At 47.2% G+C, this 22,534-nt stretch overlaps 1 protein-coding gene across 1 annotated transcript in view; it reads left to right on the top strand.

Moving 5' to 3' along the window:
• The first annotated feature begins 2,630 nt into the window (after positions 1–2,630).
• Positions 2,631–22,534, top strand: part of LOC149856976 (uncharacterized) — a 155,476-nt gene continuing 135,572 nt past the window's right edge. Inside the window, exon 1 of the mRNA XM_090063586.1 lies at positions 2,631–2,809. Within this exon, the coding sequence (XP_089919712.1) occupies positions 2,696–2,809 (114 nt within the window). The 5' untranslated portion in view covers positions 2,631–2,695. The remainder of the gene's footprint in view (positions 2,810–22,534) is intronic.

Here is a 22,534-nt window from a genome sequence, read left to right as displayed (position 1 = left end):
CAGAGCCGGGTGACTAATGCAATAGGTAGGCTTGTGATGCAGGGACAAAAGCCTGGGATAATGAAACATTTTTTCTGACTCAGAATACTATATCTGCCTCCAGGTGGGTGGACACATTGTCAGCTCACACAGGCCAAGTTAACGCACCCGTCTTGGAAGTGGGTCTAACTGGCTAAGGGTTTGGATATGTCAGATGCCTGCTGTTGTGCTTGTGTGACACACTCCAATGACTGATTAAAAAACAAACCAACAAAAACCCAGCAGGTGAATTTACCTGCAAACAGGCACCTGCACAGGGCCCTTCAATCTGAAACAAGCAGTAGTTGGACTGGTCCTATCACTCTGCCCATTTCAGCCCTCTCTAAGCCTCCCAGTAGTGATGGACTATTGTAGGTGGTAGAGGGCTGGCCTGTTTTAGTGTTGTCAGAGCTCTCTGGTTTTCTTGGCTCTTAATATCTGAGAGATGACTCGAGCCCTAAAACATCACATCTTATTTGTGACCATTCAGAGTTCTGTAGGTCAAAATACAGGAATTGGAAGAGCCATCCAGTCCAGTCTTCAAAAGCAATACCCAGAAACCAGTAGGTAGTCGATGCAGAATGTGAAATACTGGTCTGGAGAACATGGTTTAGGAAAATGTTGGGCTGGCAGGATGGAACAATCCTATTCTGGGAATAAAGCATTTAGCCCTTAGTGGGGCCAAAGTGTAGTGCTTTTTTTGGTATCTGTTTACGTGCCCCCAGGTATGTGTTTGGTGGCAGTCTAATCCAATAACTAGCTCCCTGTCATGCAGACATAATTACTGTATTACTCTAATTATATCAACCTTTTTTTCCTTCAAAAGAACCATAAAAATTGTGCCTGATTTATACATGGGGTTGCCCTATAATTGCCCCCAACATCTTGATTTTGGTACTTGCACTATTTTTGTGTATGCAATATAAAATACCAAATCAGACTTTTTCATCACAGTTTTTATTTTAGTGTTTTTAGTTCATTTAACCATTTAGGCCCTTTCCTTGGGTATTTGATTCTCCTATAAGATTTCATCGTTTCATAGATGTTAGGAGCTGGAAGGGACCTTACAGGACATCAGGTCCAGCCCCCATGCACTTCAGCAGGAAAGGCTGCTGGGATCAGGTGACCCTAGCAAAATGGGAGTCAAGATGCTTTTTGAAGAACACTGGGGAGGGTGACTGTACCACCTTTGGGGTGAGCCTGTTCCAAACCCTTGGCACTTGACTTGTAAAAAAGTTTTTCCACATGTTCAGTCTGAAGTGATCTTCAGTTAGTTTGTGCCCATTGTTTCTTGTCCTCCCCTGGGGTGACTTGGTGAATAGATGCTCCCCCAGGCCCTGATGAATGCCCTCTCCTCTCCTCATATGCCCTGGTCTCTAGGCCTCTAACCATGTGTGTGGACCTTGTTTGGACTCTCTTGAGCTTCTCCACATCCTTTCTGAAGTGCAGTGCCCAGACCTGGATGCAGTACTCCAGCTGCGGTCTCACCAAAGCCGAGTACAGTGGGAGGATGATATCTTTAGCCTTGCTCGAGTTGCATTGGTAGATGCATGCCAGTGTTTGATTAGCATTGCCAGCTAGCTATAGCATCGCATCGGTGGCTCATGTTCATTTTGTGGTCTATCACAACACTCAGGTCTCATTCAGTTGTGGTGCTGGCAAGCAGAGCACTGCCAAGCATGTAAGTGTGTTGCGGATTATTTCTCTCCAGCTGGAGCACTTTGCATTTCTCCATGTTAAAGGTCATCAGCTTGAGGTCTGCCCATCTCGCAAGCCTGTCCAGGTCAGCCTGTATTGCCACTGCTGTAGCACAAGGGCCACAGCAGTTCAAGGTCTTGAGCTGGAGTTGCCAACTTATATTCAGGGGAAATACTATTTTTCCTCAAGTTGAACCTGAAACTGTGGGCTTTATAAGATGACCTTACATATAAATCATCAGTTCAATATGGTAAAAAGGGTCCTGTTGATTTTACATAACAAGTGACTGTGCCTGGTTCCTCATAAACTGTCTTCCAAATATTTCTGAGTGTTAAAAATCACATAGCGATGTTAACAACGGTTAGTGTATGAGTACCTGGAGACCACTGCCTTTTGTGCTGATGGTCCCTGATCCTCTTCTCATCTGTTTGTGTCCATCGGTTGCCTCTCGTCTCACACTTCAATCGTAAGTCCCAGAGGTGGGGAGCATTTGTGTTTGGGCAGAGCCTGACCCAGTGGGGCAGAGGGGCAGTGACGGGTGATGTTGCCCCGTTGTTGCCAGCTGTGCCCCCGCCCCCCGCGCGCGTGAGTGGCGCGGGGGCGGACTAGGCCCCTCCGTCGCCATGGCAACCCCGGGCCTCGCGGTTGCTCCCTGCGCCGTCCCCATAGCAACCGGACGCCTCGCCGCCTCTCCACCGAACTTCAGCCCTCTCCACGGGGTAGTCTTTCAGCCAGTCAGCGCGGCCGCAGAACAAGCCCGGCCGCTGCTATTGGGCAGCACAGCCGCGAGTTCCCGCCCAGGCCCCAGCAGGGTTGAGCGCCCCGTCGCAGCCGTTGAGGAGTCACGCAGCTCTCCGCGCGCCCCGCGCGGATTGGCCGGGCGGCGGCGGCGGGGGCGGGGATGGGGCCGGCGGGCTCCGCGATTGGCCCGGCGCCTCGTCCGTCCGCGGCGGGCCGGTTCGAACGGCGGGCGCGGAGCATGGCCGAGGCGTCCCGGGCGGCGGCGGCGCTGCGGGCCGAACTCCACGCGCTGCACCGCGAGCGCCTGTGGCGGCTGGACCGCGCGGGGGGCGCCAGGCACGACGTGCTCGCGGTGAGTCGGGGCGGCCTGCACCCTACCGGCGCCTACGGGAACGCCCGGCCGTGACATTTCACGGGGAGGGATCCATGGTTATTTCTGCACGCGTCACGAGCTCGGTAGGAGCGATCGCTGCGGAGCCCCCTGCGCGTGTGCCGGCAGAACGGAAGCGCCCTTGGCCCGCAGCGCCTTCGCTTGCCAGCTGGGCCCGGAGCCGCGCTTTGCCGCGTGGCGAGGCCCGGCGCTGGTCCAGACGGCCGGGGCGGGGGGCTACCGCCTCCGGTGACGCCTGTACCGTCCCTCGGCCGGGGCTAAGTCTGTGCCGCGCCGCGCCAGACCCGCGCGCCGAGGTGGCAGGCATTTGGGGTGCTGGGCCGACTACACCTTGGAGCCCTGGTTCGGACCCTGAGCGAAACGGGGCTAAAATTCGGTATGGCTACAGGTCACGGAGACGGGTTGTGACTTGATCTTTCAAGGTCCCTTCCAGCCTTACAGTCGAGTCTGTTCCTGCCTGGTGCGGGGGCCTGGGCCCAATGATCTTCCAAGGTCCCTCCCGGGATGACACCTGCTGTGTTCGGTGTCGGATCAGCTGTTACCTCCATCTGACTGAGCCCTCCCTGCCACAGGACTGTGCCTCGGAGCCGTTTGGGTGCTTGCTTCCCAGTCCCCTACGGCCTAGGGTGTTTCCATGCGCAAAGCAAGGTGCTGCCTCTGACCTGCAGAGCCCAGGAGGTTTGGGACCTTGCTGTTGACCTCAGCTCCTCGAGCCCAAGCCCTCCCAACCGAAGCAAGGGCACAGCCCGCACCTGTCTTCTGAGGGGGCCCCGTGTTTGGGGACGTGCTCTCCTCTTGGGAGGCGTCCAGAGTAAGGGCTCATTAGTTTTCCCGTGTGCCGCCAAGCCACAACTCTCCCTTTTCAGCGTGGTTAGTGTTGGGCATGTTGCACTCATGAGCGGTCCTTTTATTTGCTAGGTGCTCATAGCTGTATTTCTGTATGCTTAAATGTCTGATGTTGATTTGTAATGCAGGTCAGAGACAAAGAGAAGGATTGAACATGCCAAATAAAATTAGACTGCATATTCCCTGAACCCTCTCAAACTCCCTTTCCAATAGACAATTAGATAATTGTTCTGCAGACTTTTCCCATGAAACAGTGTGACTGGCTTTCCAAGATGTGCCTCAGGATTTAACTCTTCAAAAATGAAGTTTTCTCTTCCAGCTGGGATTTATGTGGGGCCAAATTTGGGCCTGCATCGAATAGCTGCAGCTGTTGTAGGCACCTGAATAGGACATAGGTACAGGCGAGACTGAATCTGGATCTTTAGATCTTTATTTAAGAAAGAAGATGAGTAGTTGCTGTTGTGCACCAGCCAAAGGGCTAACTGCATAGGCCAGGCTCACACCTTCACAGATGGATTGGGCTTGCTAGCTGTAGCCCCATAAACTACTGCGCAGAGTAAATGTTGGCTGGCACTGACTTGACTTCTGCTATTTTGACAGTTGTACTTTGGGCATACAGCAGTGTCAGGTGGGCTATAAGATGTTCTGTATCTACAGTACAGTTTGTAAAAGTAATAAATTCTTAGTAATACACAATTTCCCTGCAAGACTCTGCTGTTAAATCTTCACCGAGATAGAGACCTTGCCATTTCTCGTGTAGATTAGCAGGGTTATATTGTGCTAATTCTAAAGGGCAGCGATACAAGAAAGACAAGCTACTAAATTATACTACTGAAGTGTATTCCTTATTTGAACTGTTCCATTGTGCAAAGACTCAAGATTCTCAAACAGCAAAACTCAATACAAAAAGCTCCATCAGGAGACTGTTAAGGCAGCTTGGTTAAGCACTCAGGAACTGGAAAAAGGCAAAATTAAGCCTGTACATAAACCCTGCTTCCTGCTGCATGTGAATAGATATGAGGCAGTTTTAAATCCATGTTTACATAATATTTCTAGAAGCATTTTCTAAAAAGGGTAAGTGGAATTCCCAAGCTAGGCAATGGAGGCTCATATCTGTTATCAGCTCCTTTCTTCCACACCATGTTGAGGAATCCCCTTCTCAGTGCAGAGGGAAAAAGTGTTTTTTCTCCCTCAGAACAACTGCAGAGGGATGAAGGGACCCTGCTCCTTCTTATTCCTCCATCTGTTGACAATGGGAGGCACCATCCCACATTGCCTTTTCACAAGAAGCACTCAAGCCTGTTCCAGTTCTTGAAGCCAGTGGCCTGCCTCAGACAAGCCTGCTTTGCACATCGGTGTTGTTGCTTGTCTACAAAGCACTACCTGCTGTGTCAGCCCAAGCACTGTGTGGGCCATGCAACCCAGCTGCCTCTGACTAAATGCCAGTGCAGATTCCTGATGTCTGGCAAAGTTGTCTGAGCATTTCTGCCCAAATTCCCCAGTTTAATTTAATAGGAGCTAATCACTCTGAGTACTTGGAAGTTACCTTATGCATCTTGAGTGCTGCTCCAAGCAATTAATGAAGTGTTGGGTTTCATGGGAATTTCCAGCGACTCATTTCCATAGTTGTTCTGTGTTGCTGTGCAGTTGCTTTCTCAGCCTGTCCCTGTCAGCTGAAGTACTGTGCCAGTCAGAGTCCTAAGAAGCTTGAGGCAAAGCCTGGGTTTACGTGGTATGACTTACAACTGTAATTTTGAGTTAGATGCACCCACCTGCTGTTAACTTTGCCAGGGGATCCTGATAGTTGTGCTTGTCAGCATGGTCCTCGCACCAAAAGGCACCAAGTTGTACATTGGGTTTCTACCACAAAAACATGTGTGTTGGAGTTGTCGCTGGATCCTCAGTGAGTTTCAATCTTGTCTCCCATTCCAAAAGCGCCAAGATGAAGGAAGCTAAATAGCTGTGGGACTGAAAGAGCAGGGAAATGTCAATCTTTCAGGGACCCAAGTCACTACAGGACCTTAACCAAACCTTTGAGAAGACTTAAAGAAATTCTGCTTACAACACTGAACTGCAGTTGTGTCTTGTTTTTGCTCCTGCAAGGACCAGGTGGTACCCGACTTGTAGTGGATATGGATAATGTTCTTAGATTTTATGCAGGACTGAGAAGGCCTGTGGAGTCCAGTCTCCTGCATTAGCAGGTGGCCACTTATCCAAAAGGATCCACAAGTTTATCAGCTCTGACTGTCTCGTACACAGCAACTGCAAAAACAAATGGAAACCCACCAGAACAAACTGGGTGAATGTTGCAGTTTGTGTGGATGTTTTTTCAATGTAATGATGTAAACATTAACACCTCATACCATTCAGTAAGCATTAGAGTTGGCATTCAGATGAGGTAGGTAATATTGCCATAAGGTTTTCCAAAACTCTGAACTTTTAGACCAAAACTTTTCAGATCTGTGTCAAAAGGTTTGGGAGTTCCCCCCTGTCCCCCCCCAAGTCAAACTCAGAAAAACCCAAGCCAAAATAAAGTAAATCAAACATTCATCTTCAGGATTTTTATGAATAAAATAAAATCGGAGGAAAATATACTTAAAATTGAATGCTTTTTTTTATAGCAGCTCCAGGAGACTGAAATGCTTGAATTTTAAGAGGAGATGGCCCAAAGGGAAAGGAGGTACCTTTCTGTAAAAATGGCTTTTGATTTGGCCATTTAGTAATAAGATTTGAGTTACTTTTGCATGTACCCTGTAGTCTTTATTTTCCAATGAAGGCGCTCTCAAAGAGCTACCTTCTAACACTCAAAAGGAAATTAGGCGGTGTATGCGTGTGTAGTTAAAATGTGACACCACATTTTGGGCCTTGGTCTGTTGGTTGTGGGGAATGTAGGAGCAGTAAGCATTGAGATGCTCAGTAGAAATCTGGGGTCAGGGGGCATGCCCGGAGGAAAGAACGATAGAGATGGGGTACAGAAGAATACTGTCAAATTCTCACTGCGTTTTACCTTATTATTAGGAAGGAGATAGGAATACTCTCATGATCTGATCCTGGTCAGGTCATTGCCTAGGGTCTTTCAGCAAGAAGGAAGCACCCTCTTTCCTCAGCGTGCTCCCAGGAGGAAAGCCCAAATGAGGGAGCAGCCAGCCCAGCAGTTGTCCTGCGGAACACCCAGTCCAAACCATTCTCGGGTGCTTAGAGGCTTTTGTGGGTGACTTACTAGGCTGGGACAAGGGTGATGAGTGTGTTAATTTACTAGCTCTGCCTATGGCTTTCTGCATTACATTGGCCAAATCACATCATTTCCATTCCTGTCCTAGACAGGTGTTATTTGTTATTAGTCTTGCTTGGGAAAGAAAGCATTAGCTGACTGGGCAGAAGGCTTAAAAGGAGGCTCCAATTCCAGTCTGAAAAGTCTTCTGAGGGAAAATGTGTGCTGAGTGAGAGTGAGCTGGTGATGGGAATGGGTTGGCAAAAGCTTCTAGGCCAAGGATACCAGGGCTAGGAAGAAGACACAGCCTCTAGAACGGTGGTCCTCAGCCTTTTTAGACTCCAGGCACCGCTCTGAAAATACCAGCTCTTAGATTTTACATGTTTTTGACTGTAGAAAAATGATAGAGTGATTCTCTTGTTGCAAAGAACTCAAACCACCACAGTGCTTTGAACACTGGATTCCTATTTGAAATCTCTGGGTTTATCTTGTGAATCATGTTTGCATGCCTAACAGTGCTATACCCACATTGCATAGCACCCTTGAAAGGTGCTCAGGGTGCCACAGCATCCTAGTTAAGAATCACTGGTGTAGAAGAACAGGTTTGAGCTTCTCACCTGAGGAGGAAAATATTCCTCACAGACCTACATGCTCGCAGTTATCTGGTTCATGCTTTCCCCCTTCTTAAATATAGGTACTGCATTTGCTGCTCTCTAACCTTATGCTGTCACCCAAATTCATTAAAAATCCTTGCTGCCTTTATTGTTCCACTTGATGATTCCTTTAGAATTAAAGAATGGAGACTATCTGGTCCACCCCTCTTCAGCAAGTTAAAAGCTGCTGTTTCCATGTGTTTGTCTTGCTTAAACATCCTACCTTTGCCCCCATGTTCATCATCATCGCATTCTTTACTGAAGACTGAGATGACATGCATTTAATGTTTAGGCCACACCTACATTCTCTTAATTTCACCCCCCATTTGCACCCTTACTGCCTCCACTTCTTGCCTTGCTCTCTGCTTATTTGTATGGCTGAAGGACGCTGCTGTTAGTTTTAATTTCCTTTGCAAGGTCTCACTCAGCTTGACTTTTGGCAATTTTCCCTTGACCCCTGTACTTTCTGATCTCCAGGAAAGTGGGGTTTTTTACCAGTCAGCCTTCTCTTACATTTCTTATAGGCTCCCTGCTTCCTTCTGATACCCTTGTTTTTGAAGCGATTATTTGTTCACATAGGTCAGGAGAGGTGTGGGTTTTTAAGAAAAGGAGAGGAGAAACCAGCCTGAACCATGATGCAGATGCCTGAAAGCAGGGCATAAAGGATTCAGAGCCAGTAATGGCAAGACAGGGTAACTGGAGTAGACCTGACAAGAAGGGCAGGTAGATTATTTCAGAAGTTGGTGGGTAGTGCGGGGGAGAGAGATGCTGAGAAAGGGTCTGTAGGCAGTGTCCATCTCCATCAGCCTACATAAAATATGGATGCAGGTACCTTGACTTCCTGAGAATTTTCAAAAGTACATCTAATTATTGTCGTGGCAATTCATGTCCTAATTAAGGGCTTTGAGGACTCTTGACTATACTGCTTTGATTGAAACAAAGACAAAACAGTTTTTCTGAGTTTATTCAACGCTCATTCACATGCATTTTGTAATAGTTCTGGGGCAAAGTGGCTGTTCACTTTGTCGTGTCTCATATTTTACATACACCTATAACCAAAGTGCATATGTGAACAGGAGCCTGGGACAGAACATTGCCTTTCCTCTACCTGAGACTGGGTGGGAATTGCATAGGCGGGAACCCTTTCCTGGCACAAACTGCTAAAGAGATGAGGCCACTCTTGATTTTGGAGCACTCTGGGGGAAGGTAGCAGCAAAAGGCTCGGTGTGGTGGGAGGCTGGCTGCCCAGTCGACTTGCTTGCTGGGTTGACAATACATTGAACTTACATTATCACCAACACTCTGTGTGTGCGCCGTGGGAGATACTGGTTTTGGATCCATTTTGTGGCTCCAGACGTTGGTCCAAAGCCTTATTTTGACCACAGCAAGCCCTCTAATTTTATTGGGGAAAAAGCAATTTCTTTGAAATTGGTCAACATTTGATTAAAGAAGAAAGATAACTGTCTCCTCAAGTGTCTGGAGTCCAAGGTGTTGTTTTCAAATGCAGAGCCATCAGGTGACCACTTATTCAGAGCTGAAGTTTGCAGACTTCTCACATGGATGGCACAAATTCTGCCTCCACCAACAGACACATCTACAGGCCAGTACATCTGGAATGTACAGGCTAGTTCTGAATGCAATTCATCTTGAAGTGTAAGTGATGAAAATAAGGATGACAAATATAAGATAGTAACAATGTTCAGAATTAATTGGATTTGTGTCACTGAAGCTACTGGTAAGAGATGTATACCGTGGTCAGTTAGACATGTGAAGTTTTAAATGCTTATCTGCTAGACATGCTCCCAGCTGGTTTTGTCCTCTGAGTCTGAAACTTTAAAGCGGGGGGCAGGGGACAAGCCCTCTTTCTAACACCCTGGGGTAGATTGTGCTCTGCTGAACCCACAATTCTGCAGTTTTAGAAACACACGTGGGTTGTGGTTCACAAAATCCAGCATATGTAGTTTCCAGGGGACCAAGGGTTAGTCTCATGAACTGCATGTTACTTTGCACCCAAAAGGTGCTCTCGTGTGTTGTAAGAATCTTTACTCTGCGTTTTTTTTTTTTTAAGTACCATGCTTCTGTTCCTGGACCACATGTAATTTGGCCAACTCGCATTGTAACCTCTGATATCCTTGTGCCTACTTAAACCATTATTTCCTACCCTCCATCAGTGGATATATTTGTTCACAATTTAATTCATAACAAGGAGATTGGTTTTCAGCACTAATGTAGATCAAGGATGCTGTTGCATTGTCTGCTGCTTGTTTTCAAAGTGAAGGCCAAGATAAAAACTCACATTCAGGGATAAAGCAGTAGCTCCAAATTAAAATTAGTATGACAGTTTTAGAATTTACCTGGCAAGCAGATTCTTTTCTAAAGTTCAAATGCAAGATTTTGTTGTTTAATGCTTTGAATTTGGATATGGAACAGTCCTCATTCCATCTTGTTCCTTGTTTACTGTCCCTATGATAGACCAGTTTTAAAGATCAGTATTTATTGCAAAATGCAACAGCTGGGTGGACACAAGATATAAGCTGGTAAATCTTATCTTTCTAACCATTAGAACAAGTACTCAAATAGTATTCCCTCTTGACTGGCAACTGTGAACTCCCTGGTACCTGTCACAAAAACAATCTCTGTTTAACTGTTTTTTAGATTATACGATTGATGCTCTATAAGTAAACACCAAGCAATATACTGCCCAAAACAGGGCGCCCAACTCAGGCCATGTGCGACAAGTGCCACAGACAGCCTCCATATGTGGCACATGGTGGATTGAGGAGGGGCCAGACATCACAGTGGCAGATAGGGGAGGGAGCAGAAAACAGAGCAGCAGATTGGGAAGCGAGCCCAGGATAGGAAACAGAAAGCAGAGCAGCAGATCTCGCAGGGGAAGGGGACCAGAGTGGTACTGGGGGGATGGTGTGGGCTAGTTTGTGACACACCTCCCAAAAGCACTGGGTCCCAGTCAGCCTACGTGTACAACTAAAGCTTTACTGCTGGCCATGCATTTACAAGCATGGTAGGTATTTGTTACCTCATCTGCAGTTATTATCTGATCGTAGGATCCAAAAAAAGAGTGTGTTGCCTACAAAAGCTTATGCCTTTCCGGACAAGTTAGTCATTAGGGTGCCACCCCGCTCTGCCTCCTGTCATTATGTTGTTACGGACAGTTCTCAACTACATATGTGCACATATCCTGGTCCTAGCTGTTTCAGGTTACAGCCTTAATAATCTTGTCTTGGTTTTGGTCTGAATTATTAGTTGATCTGGCTGCCCAGGTCATGGTATTTGAGGGTGACCTAGTAAATCTCTTGCAAGATCTCTTCTTCGTACTTAACTGTGTGTTTTAATGATGGATGCAGGGCAAGCGTAAACACAGTTGGTTTCTGGTGGTCTGGTCAGGGCAACAGCCACTTGCATTACAAAGTGTGAGGTTTTTTGATTCTGGTTTTTTTCACACACATTTAAGGATTTTATGCAAAAACACAACTCTGTTCCAAATCCTAGATGTGACCCCATGGTACCTGTTGCAGTCTTGTCAACCTCATGGCAAGAAGTTGGAGTGACAGTGGCTACTGCTAGACTGCAGAACGGGCTAGAGCAGAGAGCCCTAGGTGCCTTCCTTAGTTGGAGGAAATGCACTCCATCTTTTGACTTCCTAAACTTTGAGAAATCTCCTTACTTTTGTTTCTAATTAAAGTCTTATGTGTATGTGTAGCTTTCCCTTTTCTGATTATCTTGGTCACCTCATATTGTCGTTTTAATAGCTGTGTTGTAGGGTCCAGCCAATTTGTCCATATAACAAGTAGCTGACGGATGATACAATATTGTCTGTGACTATTTCAGAGAGCACAAAATAAAAAGTTCCTTTGCTGCTCTGTTTCTTAGCCAACTTCCCCAAATAGCCTCCTGCCTTCAACATGGAAATTCTCCCAGGTGGGGTGACTGAAACCACTTGCTTTCCTTTGGTATTTTTAACTGAAACCTGGCTCTGAAGTGCTGCTGAACACTTCTGAGGAGCCCCTGCTTGCCTTCCATTCAAGCAGAGCAAATGCAATCTCCAGTATTCTTAGACCCTCTGAAGAGCTGATGCACTTGTGGGGATTCAGATGGTTCATGGAGGCTGAGTCTTGGGACAGAATCAGTTTGTCAGAAAGTGGTTTTTATTTCTGGAAGCCAAGCAGTTGTATACCATGTGCAATTCACCCCCCTTCGATTTCTCAGCCAGTGCTGATTAAGGGATAACTATGATCATTTGTGGGGAAGGCAGGGCAGAGGTGGATATGTCCCTGGTAGCAGAGTCCCAGGCAGACAGCCAGGCTAATTGCTGTATTCACAAAGAAGCATTTCTTGAGAATGTTGTATGGGGGTCCCTGTGAAAATGACTCTGGCTGGAAAAAGAAATAAGAAAGTTGGTTTAATCCTTGGATAATTTCAGTTGTGGGTTTTAGGGCAAAGAAGAGCTGGGATCAAATGAAAGAAACTGCACCTTATTAGAAGCATAAAAACTAGTGACTGTATCTTGGCCAGTGTTCCCTTTTTTCCAGTAAGCTGTCTGCTGTACGGAGGTGTATAACCCTAATGGCTTGTTGTATGCCATTAAAAGGTATTGTACACTCATAAAAGAATGACATTTTGATCAATGCTGTTAAAAGAATTACTGTCTTGACACAGAAAAGCTTTCCTGCTGCAAGTTTAAAAATATGCCTTTAAAAGCTTTTTATTGAATACCTTTGCATCCTTCAGAAATGTGCCATTTTGGCATGAGGCATGAGGTTGCTCTGAAGTATTCCATATTGTAACTGAAATGCAAACCCTCCCGTTTACCATCAGAATAGTTAAGTATATCTACTTAACTACCATCCAGGGGACTAAAAGAAGAAGTACCTTCACCTACTAGATGTAGTCTATAAAATAAGAATTCCTTGTTTTTAGAAAAACCAAATCATTTGAGAGCCATTTCTTTTTCGTTTGGCATTGATTTTCCTCTGGCTTTGCTCAAGTGCCCTTTGAGCTTTGAAGTCATGTGTTTCATATGTAGAAGTGGGTGACACTGGGCTTGTCTACATGCACGGTAACTGCTGTGCATTAGTGAACATGTAGATCAGGCTTGTCCAACATGCGGCCTGCCAAGCCGTTTTCTGTGGCCCGCAGTGCTGTGATGGGAACCCCTTGTCCCTCCCCCAGCCCCTCAGCAGCTTCCTAATGGCTGCTGAAGGGCTGGGGAAGGGACAAGGTTCCCATGTGCACCGTGTCAGCCTGACATTGCTGACGCGATGCAGCTCCTCCCCTTCCCCCCTCATTTCACTGTGTCCCTTCCTCGCCCAGCCCCTCCCTTCCTTATTTGCATGCCAGCTCCTTTCCTCCCCCACATTGCAGGGTTTCTGTTCCTCGCCCTGCCACTCCCTTCCTCATTTGCATGCTGGCCCCGCCCTGCACCGTCCCTGCCGGCTGCGTGGGCTGGAGCAGGTCGCGGTGCAGCAGGCGGGCACAGGGGTCGCGGATGCCGTCTTGGAGGGGTGCTGCAGCCGGGCCTGTGGGAGATGCTGCTGCCACTGCTGCTGTGGCTGTTGGGGCGGGAAGCCGGTGCCGCTCCTGCATCCCACCGTTTCTGTCTCCCCGCATCCCCCCGCACCCGCAGACATCGCGCTGGTGGTGGTGAGTTGCAGGCCCTGGGGAGGGAGGGACCCGTGCCGCTTGGGCTCGGGTTCCCCTGGGGGAGAGGGAGCAGGGGGATGTCCCTGCACATCCCCCACCCCCTGTAGAGTCCCCACATGTCCCCCTGGCTGCTGAGCCCAGGTGACAGGGAGGACACGGCGGGGTCAGGTGGCACCCCTTGACCCCTGCGCCCCCACGCTGCGGCCAGACTGGACAGGCCTCATGAGCGCCCACTCCTGCCGGCCCACTGGGTGATAAAAAGTTCATGATCTGGCCCTACATTCAAAAAGGTTGGACACCTCTGGTGTAGATGCATCCAGTATCTCCAGTGTAGTTGGCTCCAACTGTGACTTGCTGACAACAGTTGTGAGCAGCGGTTCACTTACGGCGTGGAAGAGATCTCTGGATCCAGTGGCCAGGCAGATGTATTCCTTTTGGGCAACTTCAGTGTGTGCATTGGTATGGATGAAGGAATATGGGCAGGAGCAATCAGGCAGCCTGGTTTGGGAAGCATGAATGAGTGGGACTTACCCTGGGGGGAACTAGACCAGATTTGGTTTGGTCATCCCAGGCACCTTTGTCTAGGATCAGGCCTTTCCCAAAGACTCTTGGCAAACCTGGTGATTCAGAAGTGGCACACCATGAACTCTGCAAGACTGAAGCAGTGCTACATTAGTTGTCTGTGACACCTGTGGTTGAAGAAACATGGACTGCAAGTTTGACTGCAGCAGACTGATGTTTCATATCAGGCTGAAGCAAGTTACCCTGGCCACCCAAATACCTCACACCTGTGGGACAGCACCGTCACTGCCAACCTCCAACAGTGCCTTCTAGCTAGGCTGACCATATAATTTTTAAGGCAATCTGGGACACTGATCCTCATCCCAGGTAGGAGCAGTGGTGTGTAGCCTAGCCTGGCCCCTGCCTCCAGCTACTGCACAAGAGGAGCAGGGCCAAGCAGTGTGGGCAGGGTGGCACCAATCTGGGACTTTTGTTTCCATTTTCACCAACCGGGAAATACCAGGATGCCCTATGAAATCTGGGACTGTCCCTGCCAAACTGGGATGTATGGTCACCCTACTTCTAGCCTGAAGCGAAGCTAAGGTAAATGGAGCAGCGTCAGACTGCAGGAGAGCCTTTAGGGATGTTGCACACAATATCAGGAGGAACAACCGGCACTATACCTACAGGTTGGGGAACTCCATTCTTGTCAGTACAGAGGCAGAAAAGGATCTTGGAGTCATCATTGACTCCAAGATGAACATGGGCCGGCAGTGTGGGGACGCAGTCAGGAAGGCCAACTGCACTTTGTCATACATCCAGAGATGCATCTCGAGCAGGTCCAAGGAGGTGATCCTCCCCTTCTATGCGGCACTGGTCAGGCCACAGCGGGAGGACTGCGTCCAGTTCTGGGCACCGCACTTCAAGAAGGATGTGGACAACATGGAGAGCGTCCAGAGGAGGCCACTTGCATGGTCAGGGGGCAGCAGGGCAGGCCCTACAACAAGAGACTGTGGGACCTGAACCTGTTCAGTCTCCACAAGAGAAGGCTGAGGGGGGATCTAGTGGCCTGTTACAAACTGGTCAGAGGGGATCAGCAGGCACTGGGGGAATCCTTGTTCCCCCGAGCACTGCCAGGAATGACCAGGAATAACGGTCACAAGCTGGCAGAGGGTAGACTCAGACTAGATATCAGGAGGCGCGACTTCACTGTCAGGGGCGGTTAGGATCTGGAACCAGCTTCCAAGAGAAGTGGTGCTGGCTCCTACCCTGGGGGTCTTTAAGAGGAGGCTAGATGTACACCTTGCTGGGGTTGTTTGACCCCAGTAATCTTTGCTGCCATGGCAGGGGGTCAGACTAGATGATCTACTCAGGTCCCTTCCAACCCTAGAAACTATGAAACCACCAGAAAAGGGCTTGGAGTCACCAAGGGACAACAGTGCAGAGATGCAGGCCCTCCTCTGTTCCTTGAACCATGTTGTGAGTCTGATTGCCAAGACTTGGACCGCTGGAAACAACTGTCCAGATGCTTGTTGGCTTTCACAATGGACTGAGAAGTGGTTTCTCCACTGGCAGTGTGCAAGCATACCCTTTTCGCATTACAATTGGCATCAGACAAGGCTGCATGAAGAGGCTTCTCTTCATTATGTGTCTTTCATTAGTCCTCCATGATACTCGGAGGCTTCCAAGTACAGCACGGATTAGACAGAAGACTGTTCTCCCTCAGTAGAAAACATCAAGGCCGGAGCAGGCCGTGGTGACTGGTGCCAATGAGGCTGGCTTTGTTCCCGTCAGGTGGCTCCAGTTGCAGCAAACAGCTGTAGCCCCAGACGGGCTGCTCGGTTTGGGGCCCAGAGGTCAAGCAACAGAAGACTCAGGTGATGTGCAGTGTGGCCCCTTCCAGTGCAGTCACTTGAGGAGTGTGCACTAAAAGAAATTTCAGTCTTTGTAAAGCATGGTATCCACAGCTGGACCCATGATGCAGAGATAACAGGGGGAGACTGCCAGTTCTCCCTACAAGCTCTGCCAACTTGGTTGTGAACAATCTCCTGTTTCCTTCCAGGTCTTCAAGGGAAACGTTGAATGGTGCGAGACTCGTTTCTGTGGGACCCCATTAGAAACACCTATCTCCACATTACTTTTTGAGATATCAGATAGCCAGTTTTTAATCCATTTAACAGAAGTGTCATGTGACTTCCTTTGTCATGGCTGGTTCCCAGAACTCTTCTGTTTCGACAGGTTGGGCTTGCAGCCTCTGTTTCTAAAGGGCTCAGTGGGCTCCTCTCTTCTTCCTGCACTTCCTTTTTTGCTGCACCAGCTCCAGCTCCCAAAACACAGGCTTTGGCCACATCCCCATTTTGTCAGCTAAAATGATCAGTAGCAAAACGGTTAACGCTGACATTTAAAGTGTTGTCCTTAGGCTTCTGGTACCTCTGGTTAGATGGCTGATGATGGGATGTGGGAACTGATTTCCGACTGAACGCCTTGGTTTGGTCTGATGTAGGTTCTTGTAGTTCATAGTGTGAGTGCTTTTCTAGTGAAGGCAGAGTAGGAGTGCCCTTTTCCTCCTATGTTTTGTTTTATTTTTTTCAAAATTGCATCATGCCCATATTTGTGTGTCCTTAGTCTTATACTCTTTCTAATGAGTTGGTTACTTGATAACGGAATAAAGCCATTTCAGGAATACATGCATATTTAATATGTGCATATTGTTTCATTTACTTTGCATGCATAAAACAGAAATTAGGAGCAATACAATGACACTAGCCACTAAAAGTCAGTATAACAGGAGGGAGAGATAGCATAAACTGGTGTCTAAGAAGGACCCTATTTTTAAGCAGATTCGAATCTATGATGCAGAAAATCAGATGGATGACTTCTGTCTTTCATGCTGGTCATAACCTATGGGGAATGAATTGAACGCTGAGAGTTAATACGGTAACTGGGTGGCATGGATTTGTTTTTTGACTGAATCTTAAGAAGTCCCACCTATATGTAAATAACATGATGGAAAGTCCCATGTTAAATTGTCTTTAAATTCCTGGCATACAGCAAAACCTTGGGTGACTGGCAAGCATAGATTCCTGCTGCCTGGTCCTGGATTTTCACTAGCTGTTCTCTTAATGTGGCCTTTGCATGAAGAGCAGGTATCTTACATGCTGGACTATCTCCCCTGTGGATAAAATATTTAGTGCATTACAGTTTCTTTGTATTTTTAGGAACTCGTATTCTGAACAGTTGTGTGTGTGTGCGTGCGTGCGCTTGCGCGCGCGTGTGGTTGGTTTTTTTTTTTTGTAGCTCTAGTGTTTGGGCCACAGGGAATTCAGATCTTGCAGAGAAAAGAACAGCCTCAAATTCAGTGCCGAGTCTGATATTTGTCTGTTTTATTAGTGGAAATTTCAGTCTCCTGTGTTTTCCCCATTCTAGATAACCTTTTCTTGTCATCTAAGAAATTAATTTCTTTGTTGGAATTGTTGCAACTAAACTTGATAGCAGGAGTGCTGTTACTGAGGCAGCTTACACAGTGATTTGCTAAGTACAGCCTCTTCATATAAGGTGAAGCAGAAGTCGATTTATCGACCACTACTGGGATTTCAGGAACCTGTGGAACTACCTGTTTTTTTTTCTCATAAAACTCACAATTTGAATGCCTCTCTTGCATCCTCTTCTAGAGGGCTCTTCTTCTGCTTTCACGTAGTGAGTGTGAACAATCTTTCTGTTTGCTGCTTGTTTCTCAGCTAGCTGCACGGCTGGACTTTATTTATAGGGGCAGTTGATGCAGCCTTTCTGACCTCAAACTCTGGAACAGAACAGTCCTACCTAAAACTCTTTTCCATGTTTAGAGAACAGTGGGGGCCACAGTTATCCAGGTTGTGAAGACTCCTGGTCACCCCATCAGCCATCTTTGCCAGAGCGCATTTAGACTGAACAGAGCAGTATGGTAGACATGACCTTTTTGTAGGTGCAATTTTTAGGCTACAGTACAGCTTTCATGAAGAATGTAACTTCCTACTTTTCCTCAGCTTTTAATAAAATGTGTGAGAATAGATATTGTCTGTGTTGTGCAACTTGCTGTCTGTTCACAGTGTTTCATTACAACTTTCCAGTTCAAGAGTTGTGTTTCTTTTTCTCCTCCTCCAGAATAGGGCACAGTTTGGAAAGGAGAATGGACTGGGCTTTTACAGGCTATTTATCTATAAAATCATAATTTAAAAAATGAACCCACTTGAATTACAGGCACTGGGAGTTGGAATGATGCCCAGAAATCCTCTGGATGGTACAGATGCCTGTAGTGAATGAGCTCACAGACCATTGACCTGCTGCTGCTTTCACTGTAACGGCATGCTAGACAAGCTTTTGGTGCAGGTGAACCAGGCTGGTACCCCATACCTTTCATATGAGGTAGGCCCAGCAAGCAAACAAGTGTTGCATATTCGATTGCTTCTGCAGGCCAAGCACGTTGCCTACAAGGGGTTCTTCGCATGCTTCCATTTTTCTCTAAGCTGCTCATCTCCACCCGTTTCTTCTTAGATCCCTCTGCTTTCTCCCTTCTCCCAGGTACTCTGTATCCCTCTTTTCCTCCATGCCACATGAGTATGCAGAATGCAACTACATGCACATTCAACGTGATGGTATTTGTGAAACTACTAGACTTATAAAACAAGCGGCGATGACCAGAGAGAAAAAAAGCACAATTTGTAGTCTCTTTCTAGTCATGTACTACAGTGACCTCCGATGGGTCTGGCGTCCATCCTGTTATCCTGTTCCATAATTCATGAAAGCAGGAGCATGTCTTCCCCAGATTCTTACATGTTTGTTGCCTTAGACCAGGGGTGGGCAAAATGCAGCCCGCAGGCCAGATGTGGCCCACCAGGCAATTCTATCTGGTCTGCGGGGCCCCTGAAAATGTAGAAAATTAATATTTATCTACCCCTGGATGCCTGTCATGCAGCCCTTGATGGCTTGCCAAAACTCAGTAAGCAGCCCTCTGCCCAAAATAATTGCCCACCCCTGCCTTAGACTGAAATTCATTTCAGAGGAAGATTGTGCTATTTATGATTTAACTGCAGTGCTCGGACAGTGACTGACATCCTGAGCCGATGTGATTGGCTCTGGAGTTTTCCCTCATTTGAACTACTGGGATTAATGAGGTCCAGTCAGATGCAGAGAACTCGCTGTTCAGACTGACGCTTCTGTCAGGTCAGATGGTTTGATTAACATGCACACTGCAAGTGTATTGTTATTGCCAAACCATTTTTTTTCTGTAATCTAGATAGAAGCTCTGGTCTCTGAAGATGAAAAGCTGGAACATCAATCTGCCATCCCAACTTGGCTTTCATTTCAATATTGAACTTCCGTCTGTGTATGCTGAGCTGTTCCAGTCACAGCCCCAAACTCACTGTTTTTTGCTAATGCGTTGTCAGAGAGCAAGCTGTCCTCTTCGGAGAGATTGAAATGAGTAATAGTCTTTCGACACTATTGGCAAGTGGCTTTCACGGTCCATGGCAGATCTAATGAACTACAGCTGCCTGGTTGGAAAATCCTGTTTTCAATTGTCTAAAAGGACCTCTGGAGTCCAGACTTGGATTCATTGAGTTTAATTTGGGATTTTTTTCCTTTGTAGGGGAGAACAGGGAAAAAAGCGCTCTTGCAAAGTTCCTTCGTGACCCGGCATCCACAAATCCTAAATTTAGAACACAGTATTTATAGACTAGAAAAATTATCAAATTGACGCTCAGTACAGGCACTGCAACACACAAGCCCATGTAGAGAGAAGTGCACAAGCAGCTATTTTCAAGGACTTGGAGTCCAGAATTGGGCCAGATTTTCAAAATAACTCATCAGTGTGCATTCAACACATTGAGCTCTTCTGAAAATTTGTCTACTTATATGGGTGCCTAAATGAAAGCTGAGTTGGGTTTTTTTTTCCCTTTCCTTTTTTTTGTGTGAAAAGCTTGCCAAGAATTTGAATGTTCTTCCTTTTTACTTGGGAAAAGGCTTATGGTTTTTATATAGTATTTGGTGGAGGAGAGGTGCAGAAAACAGCCGTTCTTTAAATATATGTCCGCAGAGATTTTCAGTGAATTGACTATTGTATGTCCTTGCATAGCTATCTCCCTGGCTACTCAACCTGATGGTTAAAAAGCTTTTTTGCAGTCTTTAGCTAAAGGTGGATGAGAGCTGCTTGTGGGTGGTGGCACTCTGAGTAATACATATTCCTCTTCACTTTAATTATAGTTTATTTACAATCAAAATAAAATAACTTCATTTAAAGGACCAGCCTGACTTGGGCCAGAGAGAAGCAGCATCTGCAGATTTCCATCCTGGTCCCCCCTTGCAGACTAGGCTGCATCCCCAGCTGGGTTACACCTCCCTCCTCCGCTTGTCAGCTAGCCCTCACTAGTCCGGCTAGGGAGAGGAGGGCCAGGGCCAGCCCTGTTCTCTAGAGCAGACAGCACAGCACAGCCCAGGGCTTCAAAGCATTCTGGGATGCTGGGGGACTGGGATTTAGCTTGACCCAGGAAGACACAGCTGCTTCTTGAGCTAATGGGAAAGGAGCAATGTAAACTGAGACACGTTGTTAGAGCTGGAGCACTAAGGTTGGCGCGTTGTTATAGGTCTATATACAAGACACCAGGCAGTAAAGGAGCAGAGGGAGAAAATGGGGATGTCCAAAACCTGTAAAAGATTTGAGTTTCTTAGACCTAAGAAGTCCTGGGCTCTTTACTGTGGAGAAGTCTGTGTGCCTTATGCCTTGAGCTCCTCATGCCCCCAACCTGTTCTGCCTGTGCCCTGTGCATGGTTGGATGTAATACAGTAGCTCTTCTATTTCCACCGGTATTTAAGTAGTGGCAAATGGCAGGATCGTTGACTGGAGATGAGCTGGGAGTATGGGAATGGCCGCTTCTTCCATTGGTTAGCAGAAACCCCTGAACTGAGCCAAGCAGCTGGAGTGTCTGCTTTGCCAGCTGTGCCGGAGCAACCAGCAGGAGCTCACTGAAGCGCTGTTGCTTCTGACAGACTGTAAGCACAGTACAGCCAGTAGAGCTGTTTAACCGCAGGTCTGGAATAACTTCTTTACACCAATGTTGATATGATTTTAATACAGAAATTAAGTTTGTGACTTGGAAATACAAGCCCCCAGTGCTGCCTGAGGTTATGGTCTGTGGTAAAAGTAACTCTATGGATCCTGATGCTGTAGTAATACAGGGTTTTATGTGGGTATGTACGTCTTGTCATCGTGCAGAGGGCTAGACATACAGAATACAAGGATCTGCTAACGATGTAGTTACTGAGTGATTTGCAGCAGCGTCTGTGACATTTCTCACCGAGGATTTCTCTTTCAGGATCTGCCCCTCTCCCTCCCACTCCCAGGAGGGAAGGCAGCAGCCCTTCCAGCTTTTCCTTAAAAGCAGGGAAGTGTGGAGGCAGAGGTGAGCCAGTACTGGGAGCTGCCGAGAGAGGGAGGTGTGGATGGCAGAGAGAGACCTAGGGCAGGCTGTATATGGGGGAGAGGTACTGTACAGCTCTCTCTTCTGTCCCCTGCACTGCACTGTCTTGCAGCCCCAGCCACAAGCTAGCCGCTGGCTGCCACTGCTCTGCAGGTAGGAAACGATTATCCAGGCACGAACTCTTCCTTGTGGAGTGTGAGGGGGAAATGATCCTTGGGGACCTGGGTGCAGGCAGATGCGGTTTGAGGCCCTAAAGCACTCCTGCTGGTCATGACCAAGAGGGCCCAGCCCTGGGCATGCAGGGCCCATGTCTGCTAGCCATGTTTGCACCCTGCATCTTGAAGCGCTACAGCTTCCTCAGAAAAGAACAGTGTGAAGGCCAGCTACTTGATCTGCTTTTGCTCACCTTTCCCGTATCTAATCTGAGAACAGACAGGTTCCCCCTCCTCCCTCCTGACTCAGTCATCTAGGCAGAAAACTAAGCCTGAAGATGGTGAAAGAGAGAGCAAGAGATGGCGCAGTGCGTCTGTGGCTCAGACACCACAATGCAGCTGCTCTGCTCTGTCTTTAATTAAACTTGGGTTTTCCTGTTGTTGTAGCTGGAAGCAGTGTGCTGACACAACTCACTCTTGTACAGAACAGATTAAAATGTCAATGTTTTAATGTTCTCATCTGTGGGAAAAAGAAAATAGTTGGGGTGTTTTATTTATAACTTAAGAAAGAGACTCTAGCATGGAAAAGGATTACTTGTATGAGATGGAAAATCATTCCAACAATTAAAGAGACAGGTCCTATTTAATATTGGAGACTGCGAAGGGAAACAAAGATTGGAGGAATAAAACCTTAAAGGACCGTCTCTTTAGAAAATTGGTTGGGATTTGGGACGGTTATTTAAAAGAAAATACTTAATCTGTCATATTTAAAGAGGAATGGAAATTTAGCTTGATATTCACTTTAGGTCAGTCTCAAGGACTGACACACTACGTCCTTGCCTGTGCTTACTGCTCTGTAGGTTAATGAGGTCTTCAGACCTCAGAGCTGTTAGGCTGGCCCACTTCATTGATAACAAGTGTAAAGGAGAGCGGGGAGAATAGGACAAGTACACGAGGGTGAGGGACTGGTGCCGGATACATGCGGGGAACTGTGAAGTCTGTGCCAGTGATCTGGACATCACTGACAGATGTGCGAGGGATAGATTTACTGTGGCACAAGCAGGTGGATGTAAAATGTGATTTGCTGGACGGGAGCTCAGCTGGCAGCTATTGCCTACTCCCAGGTTGGGAAAACTTCTGCCTTTCATCAGAACACACATTTCAGCCCTTATTTAGAGATCTGCTTAATTTGGATGGTCCTCTGGGTTAAC

This window comes from Crocodylus siamensis, chromosome 9 (assembly GCF_052110815.1).
Source record: "Crocodylus siamensis isolate JL-2025a chromosome 9, ASM5211081v1, whole genome shotgun sequence".
NCBI classification, from domain to species: Eukaryota; Metazoa; Chordata; order Crocodylia; family Crocodylidae; genus Crocodylus; species Crocodylus siamensis.
Note: the sequence above shows the minus strand (reverse complement) of the source record. Positions and strands in the feature narration are given on the sequence as shown.